The sequence below is a fragment of the Amphiprion ocellaris genome, chromosome 9 (genome assembly GCF_022539595.1).
Source record: "Amphiprion ocellaris isolate individual 3 ecotype Okinawa chromosome 9, ASM2253959v1, whole genome shotgun sequence".
NCBI lineage: Eukaryota > Metazoa > Chordata > Actinopteri > Pomacentridae > Amphiprion > Amphiprion ocellaris.
In genome coordinates this window covers 24,802,404-24,819,210 of record NC_072774.1, presented here as the reverse complement: position 1 = coordinate 24,819,210, position 16,807 = coordinate 24,802,404, and the positions used below count along the sequence as shown (strand labels likewise).

Sequence of the window (16,807 nt, the reverse complement as noted above, 5' to 3'; positions counted from 1 at the left end):
ATTTACTTTGGAAAAACCTTCTGTTTTCCCCGATCAAGTGTCTTACTGAGATGTCATACTTTTCTTTTCTTATCATTTATATGAGTCAAGCAAGAATAGAGGCTTTTCTCCTGGCTGTCAGGAGGTCGCAATCTTGTTTAGTGTTTTTATTGCATGTTTAGAAAGTGTCCGCATATGTGTTGTGTGCGTAATGTGTACCATTACCCATCTGTGCAAGTCTGTTCTGGAACCAGGCCCTTACGCTGTGGTTAAGCTGAAAACATCATGTATTCAGACCATAACGTGAATGTATTTTTTATCAAACTACTGGTATACTGTAACCAACAACACTGATCACTCTCTTGGCATTTAATTTGCAAGTATAAGCTGATCTTTCCTCAATAGCTATCCCTTATAGAGTTGCAGTCTGTAGATGTTATTTTACCTACAATACATGAAATCAGAACATTAGTCATACATTTTGTGATCTAACCCCCCCATATAACCTGCAAGGCACTTTTTTGACACTTCTTCCAGGACATAAAAATCAGGTCAGACTGCTGAACTCTAGCTAGCTAGTTGGCTGTAGGAAAGTTAACAGTTGGACAAAGCCAAGCTAGCACGTTCCCTCTTGCGACTATCTCTCTACTGAGTTAGATAGCTGCCAATGGAGGGTCTACGCATCCATCCATCCATCCATCCATTCATTATACATCCTGTGGAGGGATGCAGAGGGCTGGAGCATATCCCAGCTGAGTTAGGGTGACAGGCAGGGTGTACACTGAATAGGTCGCCAGTCAGTCAAATGGAAGCTTCATCTAAAATTATCTAAATTACAGATTCTAGATGGTTATCTGGCTTGTCATCTACCTTCAAGAAAATCCACACATCCATAGCCACTTATCCCCTTCCCCACAAAACTTTTACAGTTCTTCAGGAGGAGGACCCAAGGTCTTACTTTTTGAGATTTATCCCTCCAGCAAGTTCTGGGTCCACCGTGGGACCGCCTCCCAGCTGGATGTGCCTGAAAAACCTTATAAACGCTCAGGAGGCATTGTAATCAAATGCCCAAAAGACCTCAATTGGCTGATTTTGATGCAAAAGTGCAGTGACTCTAATCCAAGCTCTTCTATTTTTAAATCCAGCCACCTACAGAGGAAACTCATTCTATCATTCACTACCCAGAGCTCATGGACATAGATGAAGGTTGAGACTGATTTGTAAATCAAGAGCTTCACCTTTTGGTTCAGCTCGCAAGGATTTAGTACATTGGCTAAAACTGACAATAAAGCTTGGACTAAAAAAAAAAAAAAAAAGACAAATAGTCCTTCATAATATGCTAGAAGCAGAGACCACCATTTAATTTCAATTATCCCATAGAGGACAGAAAGTCCAGAATTTTGTTAAATTGAACATGTGATGCTAGGGTTTAATGTCCATACAGACTGTACATGTTTGAGAAAATGATTTAATTATCATAGGAATTAATAACACTTCGATTAATCTGAGGGCTTGATTTGTAAGAGTAATCTTGAAAATCAACTGAGCAGAAAAAAAGAAGTTCAAGGAAAGTTTTTAGGTTAATTTGCAGTCATCATCAGTGGAAACTTCTATTCCTTCAACTTCCACCTCAGACAGTGTCAGGTATTCCATTCTGTCGGGAATCACGATGTTTATGTAGCGGCCTTCCATTTCATAACACTCAAAGGTTTCGGTTCTCCCGCCAGTGATGGACTTGATCACAGTGCATCTAAAGAAAAACAGACAAAAATATAATGATGAATGTGGTGACCAGTAGAAGTTGTAGTAGTGACAGTTCTGTTACATTACATGGGATTAGTGTTGCCGTTGTCAATAAGGGAGTTTCCAATGCGGATCTCAGCTCCATTGAGTCTGTCAGAGCAACAGTCTCCTCTGTTGGTGATGGTGACGGTTTTGACTTTAAACATTTTCAGGAGGTCCAGTCTCAACCATGGCTTCAGTTCACGTTTGGTGTGGGAACATGACCTCTGTTTATAGGTGCTGTCACGATTCCCATCAATGACTCTTTCAGGGATACCTGACCAACCCACTGAAGACTGAGCCACTTGTCCACCTCTGGCAATATTTTTACCTGGACAGGTACAAAATGTTACAGTAAAATGTAGTTTGACAACATCTCAAAAAAATAATCTCACCAGAATAGCCTTTTATCTGTTCCAGAATAAGAAACAAGACAAACACCACAGTTGGAGGCATTGTCCTGTAAAGAAGAGTAACCACATTTCTATGGGACAGTTTTTTGCTTTTTATTTTTCAGGAAAAAACGAAAAAAAGAAACCACTCTCTTGATGTAAAAATCATTCCAAGTGTAACTAAGCAAACATGAGAAAGAAAAGATAAAGTGTCATGATTACAAATAAAAGAGAAATATTATAAAATTTGATTCATCAACTTTAAGTTGATAATTTATCTTTTTTTTTAATTGCATAATTACTCACATGAAATCCAAGTAATTTTCAGTTACAAAACTTTTAGCTAACCTAATCAAGACATCGATATTCCTCAATAGTCTGTAATGTGGTACCAAATTTTGTTTGTTTGTTACTGACAAAAGTCACATATGACAAAAAGTACAAGAAGAGTGAGGTTCTATTCCACCAAAGACCTACCATGAAGCTTAGGAAGTAGCAGCAGTCTTGGAAGAAGATGCAGTTTGGATGTGTGCACCAAAAACAAATCATTTATACCTCTGTGCTGACCATAACTGACAAGTGATTCATTCATAAACATCCTGCTCAAACAACAATTGTTGGTTTTGCACCTGTTTATACAAGTTACACCCTTGTCAGAGTGCCCATTAGACAACATGTGATGTTTGCAGAACCTGAGTCTGCTCAAACATTCTCATCAAAGAGAGTCAGAAAGAGTGGAGCCAGTTTGCAGCTAAATGCAGCACACAAGTTCTTTTATACATTCAATGTAATGGAATTGATTGAAATTAAAAGCAAAAAATATATATTACAAACCACTCATTAAATATATAAGTAATTGGAGTAAGTGAATGTAACTCGGTTTCCCTTTGAGAATCATTATATTTGCATGTGTTTTGTTAAGTTGCAGTTAGTTGAGCTCTCAGGTCTTCTTTTCTCACCTCGTCTGTTTTTTCTGAACTTAGTTTATGTCAAATTTACCCATTTTATTTCAATGCCACATCTTTGAAAGCATAGATGACATAAAAGCAAAGACATTAAACCTAAATTTCCTCAATAAACAGTCTTTTTTAATCTCTAGATGGAGCTGAATCTGTAGGATCTCATTATTGCAGCTGTGTCCAGGATATTGACCAGCTTTAGCGAGGAGTCAAGAAAATTAGCTTGTCAATGTGTTTTGCGTAACTTTTTTTTCTTTCTCAGATGAACTGATGTGTATTTTTTAAAATATACTTGTTATGCAAAAATGTGAAAGGGTTTTAAAAAAGATATCCACAAAAATCCCACAGCAACTGCTCAAGCTCTGTTCTGTTTTGGCTCTATTCCACAACCTCTCTGCCTGCTCTCGCCAACCTTGTTCACTCTTCTAGCATTTTGCCCTCCCATGGTCTCTCATTTTTTAACATTTTCCCCTCTATATATCTCTGCACTTTGTCTTTGACTGATATTCCCAACATCCACTATGTTCCCTCCATTTTTTTTCCTCTCTTCTGTTTGTATTTCATTCATTTCTGCTCCTGGTTTTCCATTTGGCTGCTCTTCTGCTTACTCACACCCAAAGCCTCCATCTCTGGCCGACTGCTGCCTGCCATCGTGTCACCTCAACAAGCTGTGTGACCTTCCTCTTTCTCTCACTCTTCTCTCCCACTCACCACTCGCTCTCTATTAAAACATCTCTCTATACTTCCATTTTTCTGTTTTCGGCTTATTTTTTCTTGTGTTTCTCCCTTGTTAGCTTTACTATGCCCTTTTTTCACCTTTCCCTTCGCGTTATATTCAGTATGATTTGATTTGTTCCTGAGTGAATGTCTATTGATGTGTTTGCAAGTGACAAACTACACGTTCCCTATAAAGGGAACTCAAAGTAGGTCAGTCCTCTGTTTCTGATGATGCTATGGTCTGCTGAACTGACTTGGCCATCCATCTGATGTGTATGAATTCATGCTTGCATTAGTTTCTCTAAAGTGTTTTTTTGTGTGTGTGTGTGTGTGTGTTTTGTTGTGTCTCCCGAACATTTCTGTTTACACTGTGAGTAAACCTCGGCCTTATAATAATCATAACCTCAATTTCCTGGTGACACATTGACATAGTACCTTGTTAGAGAGCAGTCAAATCCGCCAGACATTATTCTGGGCCCAGACTGACTGACAGTCTGCCATAAGGGACACACTGTGCTCTATAAGTGCTTAACCTCTTGCTAGAAGAGGTGGCAGTAATAAAACGGTGTCTGATATGCTTAATGTACACACCATCTGGTCCCTGATCAAAAGCTCAGCCATCATTTGGAAACATTATTGCACAGGAATTATCATATGGCAGTGGGAAATGATGGTGATGTATATATTTTGACGTGTATTTCAAGGCTTACTTGAGGATAGCTGTGATTGTCAAATTGGTGATTTTATTTGATTTGACTGGCAAAATGAGGCAAGATATGAGGGCTGCACTCATCTAGAATCTTAACTGTGTAATTAACACGGTGACACGAGAGGCAGTTTGATGGTTCATATGGTTACGGTGCTGTTAACATGGCGATAAAATTTCAAATTGCTCATAAGACGGTAAGTTTAGCTGGAACTCAAGTGCAACTTCAATGTAAAATTAGTGTCTCTGACTGCTGTTTCTGCAGAGCAAACCAGCTCCTTGTAAATAAACGGCATGATGGACTTTTTTTTCTTTGTTTGACAATTAATTCTTGAGTAATATTTTCAAATTGAAAATGTCTGAGCCCAAGCATATCATGTGAGTTGAAACTTCATCTGTGGCCACTGGGCTGCTGCTGTTCCTGAGGGACTGAGGCCTCCCTTAAAGCCAAACAGGCACAAGCACAAAAAAGAGAAAAAATAAATAAATAAATAGGTTTTGCTGCTGTGTTAGCACCCGGCCAGCTTTGGGCAGGCATGAAATATAAGGGCCCACGGGTGCCCAAAATCTCTTGTGGCTTCGTCAGGACAGTTACCCTCTCTAGCATTCATAAGTAAGTACTCTGTGAAAACATCACCTCAGCTGCAACTATACTGCATGTGACAGATTGGAGGCATTGCCCAACCAAAACTAATAGTAATTAGCATGCTTTTGACAAAGTGCATCATTAGGTGTTTAACGGACATTTTAATATCACACAAGAGCAGATTGTGAGCAAAAGAGTATCACTTTTCAGACAGATACAGTCTCACAGTGTGCTTTAAAACTGCAAAATGTATTAAATACATCTGTGAAGATGTCACGTATTAGAGAGAAGCAGGCAAAAAAAGAAAAGATGAAGAAGGGTGTTAAGAGAGAATCTCAGTGAAAGAACAGACTCAACGCCGGCTCTCCAGGGAAGCACTCTCTGCTCAATCGCTTGCTCTTAGGTCCCCCCTAATGACATCTCCAGCTCCAGATTGCCTCCCCCGCTAGAGTACTTGTTTCACTCTATTGTCCCGGAGAGATGTTCCTAACATGGGGTGTTGAACATGTGGAGGTCGAGGGAGGCAGTCTATCAGACAATCAAATGATAGGATTTTCTCTTCCAATCATTTTTGATAGTGCATCTCTTTCCTCTGGCTTCTGGTGTGACAAAGACAAGGAAATGGACAAAGATAGAAGAAAATGATGAATTTGTCCTTCAGTCTTTTGCCATTTGGTTCTCCTTTTTTTGGAATAAATTATCTTCAAGTTGTTTGTCTGTCTTTTCACCTTTCTAGAGATATCAGTGCTCTGCCGCCTCTTATTCACAACTAGCAAAACCCAGTGGTTCAGATGACTAAAGTACGAATCAAAATCTTTCAAAAAAAATGGCTGTCTATCTGTTCTTTCAGCTTGGAAGAAATTCCACCTATCTGCTATTTCTCAGTGTGTTCCAGACATTAAGCAACAGCCGAAGAGTAACAAATGCAAAACGGTTTGAGATACAGCTTCTCCTTCCTCTCTTAAGAGTCCAGCAAATGTGATGCTGCTGCAAAAAACGTGGGGAAATATAGGAGTTCCTGTTAATATATCATTAACTAGCACTTTAACCTGCTGTTTCAGATGATGCTAGAGGCTTATTTCCCTGTTGGCGATGTCATCTCTATGAATATACATGGCAAGCGATCATCCAAATCACAACCTGGAGACCTAGAAAATATGGGTTACAACTACAAAGAGTACTCCGTAGTCATGAATTCATTATTACACGTTTACTCCTTACTTATTAGCCAAACCACATCCATCCAAGAACTCAGCCTTCATTTTGATCCCAACTACTGTAAAACTTGGTGGCTCCATCTTGCATAGTTGTGACACTGCTTTGTTGACACAAGCTGTATTTGTGGTCGCTCTGATTCTGACCACAGCTTACCACAATGACACAAACAGTCTCAGAGAGTGAAAACAACACCAACTTCACTGTCACCGCTGGAAGATGGACTGATGTGGAGAGTAGAAAAGAAATGAGGTAAACTGAACTGTGCAACTTGAGTATTTTTCTTGTGCCAGAGCATAAATTCAAGTAGTACACAATTTTACGACTCAGAATATATTTTTGTTTTATTCATTTTATTAAAGACATTAATTTATGCAATAAGACTCTCTTCTCCCTGTACAGTATCAAGGGGGTGGATTAATAGTCTATTGTAATCTAAGCTACCAATTTACCATCCATTTGTCTTGTCTTATTTCACCATTCACTGCCACTTTCCTTTATTTATATATATACACACACCCATGAGAGGTCCTGTTTCTGCCAGAGAACATCCTGCATACCATCGTTCTCAGTTTCTCTCTCTCTCTATTTGGTGTGGCTACTGTTCCACTCACGTTAGCTGGTGACAGCAATCAGTCAATCAGCCAAACCTATTGTCTGAAAGCTAATTTATAGATATAATGCCATGCAAAATTATTATCAAAATCATGTGGGTTTTTTTCTGTTTTACAAGCAGGCTATTTTTGTAACGGTTGATTTAATGCATTGGTAGGACTTTTTTTTCACTCCACCACCTCTGTTTGTTTAATGCCTTAGCCATTGTTTACATTTGGCATCACTTTTACTCCAACTGACACAAGTTCAGTTTCTCACTAAGCTAAGTCAATGTACTGCTGCAGCCAGGGACTGGTAGGTCCTGTTTCTACCAAAAAGCATCCTGCCGGTTTGAGCACAACTTTAGACATCTGGATGTCCTCCCAAGAATATTGGCAGCATCAGTCATGTGGGCAAATATCCCCTACAAAATTTTCTTTACATGCAAGCTTCAACCGGTGGTAGAAATTCAGATTCTGGCCTGTCATGGAGCAGGAAGTCAGAAGACATTAATCTTGAGAAAGAAATTTAGGGTCAGGAGGAGATTGGGTTGGATGGTTTGGTCTTTAAAACACAGAAGGCATGTTTGCTTTAAAAAAGATTTCGTAACCTCAGCAACACTGTAATTTTTATGTAACCAACAAGCTTTTTTTAGGTCCTATATATGATATTCAGAACAACTGGATGTCACTGAACAACCAGCATCTCAGACTATAACAAATGGGAGCTTTGGCTACACCTTGCATCATGTTTCATTTACAAAAAGAAAGTCTACGTGCACAAGAGCCAAAAATCTGTACAGCTAAGAATTAGGCTAGCATTGTATAATTCATTGAATAAGTAACATTACCTTCACTTTACAAGTCTCTTCTTCACTTTGCTTGCATCTGTTGTGCTCCGAGTCATGTATGTCTGTTTCAACAAACATAGAGACACATGGACTGGAGCAAAAGAGACATGACTAGAGCAAAGGGGAAGTAAAGGACGATAAAATGAGGAAGCAAATGCACCTAAGTTAACTTAATAACATGAATGAATGCTTGTTTTTTGTTTTTATTTTGTCACAGGTTTTTGTTCGGGCATCGGTTGAGCATTCTTTTGCTTTTACAGGGTGGTGTGGAGCGTCGTTCTTAATACTCACATACACTAGAAACACAGCCAGACCAGCCGCCAAAACACAGAAGCTCAGATTAGAACACAAACAGCATAAATGTGGCTTCATTCTCTGCTAAGAACATCAATAGTATACCTTTGCATAGCCGATAGTTGCTTGCTATGACATAAATTTATGTTAAAATTCTGCACCTTTAACTTTAACTAAATGCTTATCTGAACCCAACCATGATCTCTGTCTACCATAATCAAGTTTCTTTAAGATCTGTAATTGTTTGGATAGCACAAATGACTTGTACTGCCAATATGGCGAGGTCAGTAGTAGTAGTAACAGAAATCATAAATCTCTCTCTCCATTTATCATCCCTTTCATTTCTAACCCTCCCTCCCCTTGCTCTTATCGCTTCTTTTAAGTAATTCTCCCGTATACCTATGTTACCATTTTTCTTCTTATTTACTATTATTTTCTTTCTTCCTCTCTTCACTCTCATAATGCCATGGCCTCCTTGTAAGATCAAGCCCTCTGCTGCGCCTGGAAGACTCTTCCATTGTGTCGAATGAGGAAGAATAATGTGTCCTGTTGAAAAACACGTTATTAAATGAGAAGAGGCACAGGACAGAAATAGATGGATGGATGGATGGAAGATGAAAGAACAGAATCTAACATAGAAATACTTACATACATCTGTGGATACATTGTATACCATGCAAGAAATAATTTAAAGGTTTCATTTGACATAAATCAGCAGATATGTCCTGGACTATAACTTCAGCAAAGACATATGGAATATTCACTCTCCTTTTCTCTCTCTGCTAAAAAAAACAGACTTAAACTGAAGCTTTTTGTCCTCTTCTTGTAACCACACGGTCCATATTTAAGCAATGAATAAGTAGTGACATTTTGTGTGATCCATATATTCCCCATGGATAACACACAAGCACATCATTCTTCTTTCAGGTTGTCTATTGACTACGTTTATAATACTCCATTGACCCACTGTTACTGATTCAAATGATTAATTTGTCCAGTTTCCTCACTCATGATTAAGCAAATTTGACCAATAAAGAATTTGTTTAATTTTCTTAATCATTAGTGAAGAGCTCTAAAAGTCTCATTCTTAGTTTTGTAACAAGCTTGACTCCTTTGAACAGTTATTGCTGAAGATTTTCTCTGAACACCTCTACATGCCGGCTACAGGCAACAGTGATCACAACGTTGTGTATAAAATGGTGCAAAGAATAATAAGCTAATCTCTCAGATATGATTGTATCTGTGATAAGTAAGTGTTGTGTTTATTTTGCATTGTAGAAGCTCAAGATGAACTAGCATCAACTTTCCTCATGCAGCTCATTGATAATCCTTTTTGCTGAATATGAAGGATAGTGTTGTCAGAGCACCATAATTAGCACTACTGATCTCCTGTTATTCTAAAGATTTTCTGGCCCTAATTAAGGCCATATTAAACAATAGTACTGTGCCAAAACAAAGCAGCTTCCTCTTCCAATGAGACCATTATGCCGTTGCAGCAATGGTGCAACTACAGAAGCCTCAGGCAAAAATAAATGAAGAAAAATATACAAAAAAAATCAAACAAAATGAAAAAACTTACACTTATTTTGCTGCAACATTATCCAGTATCAGGTAAGACCAGTTTTATAAAAGTAAATCCAAATTCTACGTAAAGAAAAACAAAACAAACAAAAACAACTTAGAATTTAGTTTAAACTGCTGTGCTATACCCAGGTTCAAATTTCATCTTATGATCGATACCTGTAGCAACATGGCCACACCAATGGGGCTCATTATTTTTTTCATACAATGTTTGTTGGTGTGAAAAGGCCCAAGGCCTCCATCCCTTTTTCCAAACATGCTGTATAAACTACAATGCAGTTTATACTTTATTTTGTCATCGTCCGGTTCATTCCAAACAACTCATTGGGCGTATTATATTTGCTGTCTTTAAAAAACAACCTGAGGGATGTCCATTCTCTGTCTAAACCAGAGCTGAGTTTTGGCACACAAGTGAAGGTGCCTCGTGGTAAAGTCTGCTCGTTGTCTAGCAGCCTGAAAATAACTCCATGTTGAGCTCCAAGGATTAGTTGACACACAAAAGTAGTCAGCTCTTGTGAATCATATTGCCATGTGGAGTCATTAGTAATCTAGATGTCCGACAGAGGAGCAAGCATGCCAAATATTACACCAGGCAAACAACAAAAGAACAAAAAGCCAACGTGTGAAAAACAAACCTTAGATTAGAGATCTTGCCTAAAATCTGACACAAATTGAGCAAAATATCCTCACTTTATTTGTTCCAGTTCTTATCTCTTTCCCATATTCCCTGTTTTCTTTCTGTCGCCACTTTACTCACATTTTCTCCATCTCATCTGTGTTCAGCCTCCTTCCCAACACTGCATCTGTTTTTGCTCTTTCCTCCATTTTGTTGTCCCTCTCTTCCATCCCTCTCTTGATCCTCTTTACTCCTTCTACAGTTTGTCGCCACACCCCACGCCCCCCTCAGTGCTACACCCTTCCCTCTTCTCCCTCAGCTCACAGGAGGGTCAAGTGCACAGGCTTTTGTCTCAAAACATGTGGAGGGAATTAATTGGCTCCAGCGTTTGGCTCTTTCCACCCGACTGCCTCTGCGTGGCTGTCACCTGGCTCCACTCCCGCTTTTCCCTCTCTCTCCTCATCTCTCCTTTTCAGTAATTCTCACTCCTCCTTATGTTCCATTTTTTTCCTCCTTCTTCTGTTCTTTCTCTTTCTTCCTCTCTGCTCTCTCTTGGTGTCATGGCCTCCTTGTAAGATCAAGCCCTCTGCTGCAGCTGAAGGACTCTCATGTTGTGTCTAATGAGGAAGGATAATGTGTGCTGTTGTACTTGATGGACATATGAAAGGAGACAGAGGAGGGAAAATGGACGGATTGAACCTGAAAGAATGTACACACACGCATGGATGTACAGTGTATTTGCAAAAATTACTTCATGAATTAGCTTCCAATGAAACTACAAATATGCAGTGTCTCATTTAACATCCTTGCAGTATTTTTTTTCTCTTTGTGTTCTTGAGAATACTGGCTTTAGCGGAGCCTTTTTATACTCTTTTTGTCCACTTATTTTTGCAGCTATGCATTTTAAATTTTAAGCTATGGATTAAAAAGTCAGATTTAGGAGAAGCGGTACAGTGGAGGACAACACATCATTCCTCTGTCATCCATCCACTGACCCAAGCATCCTCACATTGTCACAGCTGTCACATTTCCAAAATGAAATGAAGAAAAACTGTTTTGCAAAGAGTTAAAGACTGATTTTAAACCTTCTCTCCTCATCCTCTTTTATCCCTATTCTCTCTATCCTTCCCTCTTCTGCCCGTCCGACCATCTCACACCCTCACACCTCAAAATTCAGATGAATTTAAAAAAAGAAAAAACTGCTAATTCATTTCCCCTATCCCACTTTTTTTTTCTTACCCCAATTAGCAGACTCCCCCACCCTCCAACTCCCCCCCATCTGCACCCCCTCCCAGGGATAAATCAGGCTGCATATTAATTGTATTCAAAGGGGGGACCATGTGCCTGGCGTACTCCTAGTTTCCATGACAACCGGCTCAGGATCCATAAAGATTTCAGGGGCAAATGGGGTTGGGAGGGTGGGGGTCACCCCAAAAGAGGATAAGCATAATTACAGTGAGACAGACAGGCAGCCAAGGGATGGTGAAGTCTGGAAGCAAGTGTCCAAGCCAGAAAAATACAGTATTTTTGTTGTACAGTAGGTTGTAATCTGTTTTTCTTTTTTTTAAAAAAATAAAATCACTGTTTTTGCCAGATTTTCTAAACTAAGGACTCAGAATAAATGTCAGCACTGCTTTTTATCGTGCAGTCAAAAGTCTGAAGTCATTTGAAATCATTTTACTTTATCTACTGAAAGATGTGATTTTCCATCCAGTTTGTATTCACATCAGATGAATACCAGGAGCAGAATACCATTTTTCTTTTCTTTTTTGTTAGTACATGCAAGCTTGTTTTATGCTTTCAGCCCTTCAGCAGCGCCACGCTGCTGAGTCACTTCACTACATGAATGCATATGAAGTGTCCTTACATCAGTGTGGTCTGGTCTGTCTCTTCATCTTGACTTGGCATGAACCCAGTGTATTGAAATTGATTTCCACCCGATTAAATTCAACATAGGACCTGCTGGGGGCACTCGATACATTTAATATATGTATATATATATTTTTATATGTATGTATATATATATATGTATGTATATATATATATATATATATATATATATATATATATATATATATATATATATACATACATACATACATATATATATATATATTAAATGTATCGACTGCCCCCAGCATAATATGTATAATATATATATATGCATACTAGAAATTGGTAATTGATTTTTAGGCACATTTCTATTTAAATTATAATCTTGTGGCTGTCCTGTGCAGCAGCAAGTCCAAAGATACACTTCAGAATGCAACACCCCCGTCTCATTTACAATAACAGAGAGAAGGTACATAGGAATACACATTCTATGTAACCAAGGTAGTTTTTCAGGAAAAGTTGAAATGTAATCAAGTGTCCCTGTGTCATGATCCCTGCTCCAGTCCCTTCATTCTCCCTCCTGGTCTCTCCTTCTTCCTCCTGTTCACTCTGTATCTGTCTATCTGTTTTGACCTGTCTGTTCTCTTTGGCTCCCTCTGTTTATCATCTCTCCTTCTTGTCTCTCCTCGTCCCTGTCTCTTGCTCTCCCTCCTTCACCTGCCTGTACTCAGCTGATTACTGCACGTGACTCACATTGCAGTAATCAGCTCACCTGCCCACAATATCACCTGCTCACTATTTAAACTCTGCTCATTCACTCATTCCCTGTCGGACCATAGATTCTGTTGCCTCCTGGATTCAGTTTCTCCCCACCAAGCCTGCTACCTCCTGACTGCTTTAGCCCCTTGGACTCTGCTGCTCCCCCCATTCTGGATTTCCCCAGCTTGGACTCTGTTTTGCTCCTGTCTGTTCATGGATTTTCCCCAGCCTGTTTTCCCCTCGGTTTTCAGTTTCCCCCATCTTGTGAGTACCCCTCCTTAGATTAGTTTTGTTGATTCAGTTTTGTAAACTTCCATTTTTGTATTCATAGAGTTTGCTTGTAGAGTTTCAGTAGTTTGGTTTAGTTCTGTCTCCCCAGTTCAGTTCTCCATTTATGCATTGGTTTTGTTATTTGGTTAAATAAATCTCTTTCAGTTATTCACCTGTCTGCCAGTTTTTGTGTGTCTGCACTTGGGTACTCCTGCTTCCCCCACCGTAACACCCTGAGTTGCTATATCAGTCTAAGTGTCCCAGAATATCAATTTTGTCTGTTACTACCACTAATAACAACTATAATTGCAGTAACTATTGTTGATATTAAAAATATACCTATTTTATTGATACTTGAATCAAGAAATTAGATACATTTTTGACTTTGCTGGGTGTTGCAGTCCCCAATATTGTGCTTGTTGTGTTGCAAAGACTTGGAAATGATTCATCTGACATATCAATACCACACTTGAAGTAATGCGTAATGACCACACCCCTTTTTGTCTCAAGGATATAAAGCTGCAGGCAGACGTACATGCAGTGCAGAGGCTTGATGTATTATGCATGAATTTGGTTTAATTGCAGGGATCCTATTTGCATAACCTCTCCTAGTTTGATCAAATATGCTCATCTATATTGCAGCCCTCTGACCTTGGCTGTGGGCAGGTTAGCTCTTGTGCATGTGTGTATGTGATTGCGGTGATACATATGCAAGATGTTCAAGTGTGCAAGTATGTTATTGCAGGCAAATATTCACACTGGTTGTGTACATGTACCATGTGTGCTGAATGCATTTGTAATTGTGTGTGTCTGTTTGTGTGTGGCTCATTCGTAGTACCTCGTCTTACTGGTGCTAATGCTTGTCTGCTTATGGTAGAGGCAACTAATCTCTGTATAAATGTAGTCTTTGGCACTGTCAACACATTACAAACTGGACTGGTGAGGTCACAGTCAAATATAATCAATGACAAACTGGGTGTTACATTACAAAAACCTTAATCAATAATGTGATGAACAAACTCGGTAGGGTTACTCTGGGTTACCATGGGGACCAACTGCAACAGTTCACTTTAGTGTTTTACACAACTGTTTTTGCAGCTAAAGACTGTAATTTGAATCCAGTCAGTATTAGAACCCTTTTCTAAATGTGTATCAGTATAAATGTCATTGCTTAAGAGATAGAGTTTAATCTGTAATTTAAATATGGAATATTGAACTTTAACTTTTCTCCAAACCGTAAAGGAGTTTGGGAAATAAAGTTGTAGAATTGTGTGTCTAGTTAAATTTGACACAATGATATGTTTTTCTTATCATCAGTGCTAAATGGTGTAAACTGAAGACATGCAGATAGTGGTTACATCGGCGTAGCTCATTAAGAACCCTTTACCTGTTGATACCATTGATTAAAAAGCTGTATACACTTTAAAATGACCAGACTAAACTTTATTTAGTCTTGCAGGTGATTGAGCTCAACAAAACGGATGAATGTACCCATGATTACTTTAACCAAATGAAATCATTAGCATTAAAATCCAAGGCAGCCTAAAACTAATGGATCATCCTTTGGTTTGGTGCATTTGCTATATGTCAGGTATTTTATCGTGAACATGAATGTTTCAAAATTATAAGATAACCTCCTGCTTTCCAGCAGCAGAGTTTTTAAGGAGAATAAAAGAGTAAGATCAATCCAAGAAAAAGAGTCTTCATCATTTAGGCCCTTTCATACAGTAATAAGTAAAACCAACATTTGTATATCTTACCAGTCACAGAGTCTTTCCAATGAGGTTCTTAAAGTGATACGAATCGTTTTCTCTGACAGTCAGCATTTTTCAGACTGTCGTTTGGATGTCATCATCCATGACAGCTGTAATTTTGGCTGGTTGGCAGATTCCTCCTCCTGGGTTGTATCTGCAGTAAAAAAAAATGGTATTTACTTCATGGCAGCAAAAAGAGGTGAAAGTCGACTAACAAAATGCTCTTTATGATGCAAGGAAAAAAGTAAAGTGCTTGGTCCTCCAACACAAGACTATCTCCAATTTTTTTGGCCCTAAGCCAATATAGTTATTCCAGCTCCAGATAGTCCTGCTGTAGCCAACCATGGATGTCCCAGCGGTGGCCACCATCTTTATCTGCTTGACTGCTTCCACCACTTGCTGGTCCCACAATTGGCCTTTGAGCTCTACAATGACTCATGTTACTAGAGCAGCAATGTGTCGTTTTATTAGAATATGGAGTCATGAAAAGCTACAGCGCACCAAAAACTGTCTCATAAACATGAATTCAGATCCGCTGGCGTTTTGTGTGTAAGAAACCCGAGGAACCAATCCTGTCAACTTACGAGGTGAAGCTGTACATATCATTATTTTTCTTCAGAACTGGTTACCATTTCCAACATGTCTTGCTGAGTGACTCAAATATTACAACTTTACACTGTAGTACATAGTAGTTTTGCAGAGTTTGAACAGAGTCTAAGATGAACTGGTGTGCTTGAGCTGCAACAAATAATTGAGCGGAGTGTGAAATTAAAGCAGGAATTTTATGTCTGCAAATTTTAGAGGAAAGCCATGTTTAGAGTTACATATAAATGCATGGAAACAAACTTGCACATGAGTTTTAGGGGTTTAGTTTTGTGTGTCAAAAACATTACGGAGACAAAATTTTAATCTAGTATAGTTAATGATATTTACTTGGAACCACAGTCTATTTTCTACCCCTGATTATTATCATGTTTTTTTTTTTTAATAAAAAAATCTAATGTCATAATTTACTACTTTTCCTAATTGAAGGAGTTGAAGTCCAGTTTTCTTGAATTCTCCAAATGGGTTGGTAACCCATATTCTCATAAATTTGTGCATAAATAAACATGGGCCTGGCCCATTGTCAAAAGATATTTGTTTTCCTCAACTTATTGTAATTCAGCTCACTGAAGAGACATATTTTAACTTTTGAATTATCTTCTGCTAACAATGTAGAATTAATATAGGAAGTCAAAGTCAACACTCCTGATTTCATTCAAGCAAAGGCCTTTTTCTATGACAATTAAGACATGAAACTGTACTTGTAAATTGCCAATACTTTTACCCTTTTCACATCTCTTAAATCATTTCAAGACCCCTCTATATCATCCAGGCCTCTGGGTTGGAGCTGCTGTCTCAGACCGTAATTCAAAACCAAGTTTGATGGATGGATGAGCAGACAGATGGATGGGGGGATCGATGGACCGATAAACGAATTGGCAGACAGATGGACGGATGAACAAATGGATGGTTGGATAAGTGGATGGGTGAATGGATGGATGGATAGGCATTTTTACACATGGCTGTCTGTCTGCATTCCTGTCATGTCCAAGGCTGATTTTTCACCCAGCTGTGTGTGTGTGTGTGCACATGTATGCATGTGTGCATGCACATATAGGCAGCAACCCTTGTGTTATTTTATTATGTGTGTGTGCATGCATATGTGTGTCAAGCAGCTGTGTTCGTTGGACAGGTTATTTTGGAGGGGTGTGATTCAGAAGGCAAGATGATATTTACTCAGAGAGGCAGATTTGATTTCTGCTTGGACCATTTGCTACTGTAGGCTGCATGTTGTTTATTCCTGTGAGATTCTACAAGTACATGAGACATCACTGGCTTTTGGCCCAGGCTTCATGGATGTGCATCACTTAGGCACAT

The 16,807-nt window shown here is 38.9% G+C and overlaps 1 protein-coding gene across 1 annotated transcript; it reads right to left on the bottom strand.

Annotated features, from left to right (window-relative positions):
* Positions 1-1,311: 1,311 nt before the first annotated feature.
* On the bottom strand, positions 1,312-2,751 carry LOC111566244 (fucolectin-1-like). The gene is made up of 3 exons (XM_035946609.2): positions 2,631-2,751; positions 1,810-2,092; positions 1,312-1,729 (listed from the first exon to the last, which is right to left on the bottom strand). Exons 1-3 carry the CDS (start codon positions 2,749-2,751, stop codon positions 1,555-1,557), a joined length of 579 nt encoding a protein of 192 aa, XP_035802502.1. The 3' UTR covers positions 1,312-1,554.
* Positions 2,752-16,807: the final 14,056 nt, after the last annotated feature.

Bases quoted from the DNA above. Each gene is read 5' to 3' on its own strand.
- LOC111566244 (XM_035946609.2), bottom strand. From the start codon at position 2,751: ATGTTTATGAATGAATCACTTGTCAGTTATGGTCAGCACAGAGGTATA. The intron at 2,093-2,630 runs GTAGGTCTTTGG...GTACCTGTCCAG, and splicing joins GCTACTTCCTAAGCTTCATG to GTAAAAATATTGCCAGAGGT. The intron at 1,730-1,809 runs GTAATGTAACAG...GTTTTTCTTTAG, and splicing joins AACGGCAACACTAATCCCAT to ATGCACTGTGATCAAGTCCA.